The sequence below is a fragment of the Phytophthora parasitica genome (assembly GCF_000247585.1).
Source record: "Phytophthora parasitica INRA-310 unplaced genomic scaffold supercont2.90, whole genome shotgun sequence".
Taxonomy (NCBI): Eukaryota; Oomycota; class Peronosporomycetes; order Peronosporales; family Peronosporaceae; genus Phytophthora; species Phytophthora nicotianae.
In genome coordinates, this window is record NW_008649076.1 from 115,561 (window position 1) to 117,733 (window position 2,173).

At 55.3% G+C, this 2,173-nt stretch overlaps 1 protein-coding gene across 1 annotated transcript; it reads right to left on the bottom strand.

Annotated features, from left to right (window-relative positions):
* Positions 1-702: 702 nt before the first annotated feature.
* On the bottom strand, positions 703-1,493 carry PPTG_18683 (hypothetical protein; the record flags this gene model as incomplete). Its single annotated transcript, XM_008916852.1, has 3 exons — positions 703-831; positions 910-1,421; positions 1,484-1,493. 3 exons carry the CDS (start codon positions 1,491-1,493, stop codon positions 703-705), a joined length of 651 nt encoding a protein of 216 aa, XP_008915100.1.
* Positions 1,494-2,173: the final 680 nt, after the last annotated feature.

The following is a 2,173-nucleotide window of genomic DNA, read 5'->3' on the forward strand; positions in this document are numbered from 1 at the left end:
TGGTAGCGCGAGCTCTTCGAGCTGTCCGGAACGATGGACCTCAGCTATGCTGAAGAAGAAGAAGCGGAGCTTCTTGCTGCGGAGCAGCGTGCCGGCATCCGCCGATGCTTTATGTGCAAAAGCACCAAGCTTCTGAGTGCGTGATGAACCTGAAGCCGATCGAGAGGCTTTGGAGGAGCGTGCGGACCGGGACGGGGAACTGGACCCGGAGCGGACACGTTTATGACCTGGAGCCGAGGGAACTAGAGGCGCGATGTTCACCAGCCTCTCCTGCGCTTGATCCCGTTCGACCCGAAGATCAGTGATCTCCACGAGACGCTCGCCAAGCTGGCGGATCAGCTCATCCTTCTGAACTCGTGCCGAATGGTCTTGAGCGCGGCCTCGACGTCTTGACGCGACTTCTGAGATTTCTCGACCTGGTTAATCCGCCTTTCCAGCCGGGCGATAGTATCCCGAGCTGCTGAAACACGATCCTCTGTGATCCAAGGAACGAGTTAGTATGATTCCGATAAGGACATTTGGACGATACTCACAGGTGGCGCTGCGCTCTGCTCTGGCTTGGTCACGCTGAGAGATCGCCGCGTGAACGCGCTGGGAAGCTTGCCGAAGGTCCCGATCCAGCGTCGAAACCCGATCCTGTAAACGATCGAGCTCGGCAGAATGAGTTGCGATCGTGTTGTCGGCCACCTTCAAGTGACACTCCTAGCCTTCACGCAAAGCACGGAAGCGACGGGTCTTACGCTCGACCGCGGCCTCGAGGCGATCTACCTCCGCTTGGGTAGCCGATTCACGAAGCGTCGAGTCTAGGGAGGCCTGGCGATCACGCGCGACCTATAAGACAGACTGGGACCGCGCGAGCTGGGACTCCAGATCTGCTATGCGGCGAGCTGTATCAGGTGGGATAATCACCTCGAAGGAAGAGGCTGCGGCCAACTGTACCTCCAGAATGAAAACTCGGTCTTGGAAATCGTAGACGGCTTCGTTATAGCGGAGCAATAGATCGCGATACCGAAGGCGGCAAGCCTCGAGCTCATGGGAGTTATCCAGACGCTCCTGCTGCGCATCCAGGCACTCGACGAGCTCCTTCTGAGTGGATTCCAGCTGGTGATGGACAACCTCATACTTGCGCTGACAGAAGAGTACGTACGGGGAAGCAGCATTAGCAGCGCCAGCAAGCTGCCGATCCAGGTCTTCTCGGCGACGTGGCGTGGTAAGAAACTTGCGGCGCAGAACATCATGATCCTGGCGGAGCTCACGCAGTGCCTCGGTCTGATCGATAGCCTGTTGCAAAGCGTTCAGCGAAGCGCGCACATCGGTGAAATCCAGCGATGGATCGGCCAGATCGACGGTCGACATGGTGGCAGGCCCGTCATGCACAGCAGTCCGAGGAGAAGACGTGAGATCAACGAAAGCGCTGTTGCCTACGAGAAACGTGAGTTAGCAGTGAAGAGAGGATGGTCAACGCATATGGAAGCAGACGCACCGGAAGACATGGCGACGTGGACGCAAGGACATCGAAGGGGAGCGACGTCGCAAGCGAGAAGCTGTTGCGAGAAGCGAAGATCAGTGAGTGAAGCCCGACAGTTGGTGCTGTGGACTCTCACTCAGGGGACGATTGTGGTGAAGTGACAGTAGGGGAGCAAGGGAATGATTGATGGGATGCGACTCGATCCAGTCTTGGGACTCATGATCGACGACGGCGCGTCAAAGTGATTACGTTATCATCCGCGAGGGTTTCGTAATCGTCGGAGTAGATCGACATGGTGCAATCATTCCGCACGCGATCTACCTCCAAGGAGTCGATCTACTGTTGACGCATCAACTGATTTGTACACATGGCAAGTACCACTCGACCCGGCTGCAGAGGGATAGTAGAGGCATCTACGGGATGGGCAGAAGGTAGCGGACCGCCAGGACTTAAAGGAATAAGAGAGTGGAATTTGCCTTATCAGGAACAATTATCTTTGGTACAAGATTTAGAAACTGTAGCGGGAAGTATATTGGTCCATACAGTAATCAAGTTATTTCTACCAGATACACGGCCGGAGTTCGAGGTGTAGTAGATCGACTGATTTGTACCCATTTATGGGTACCACAAAGGGCCAGTTTGAGCAATCATGGGATGGGTAGAAGGTAGTGGACCGCTAGGACTTAAAGGAATAACAGAGTGGAA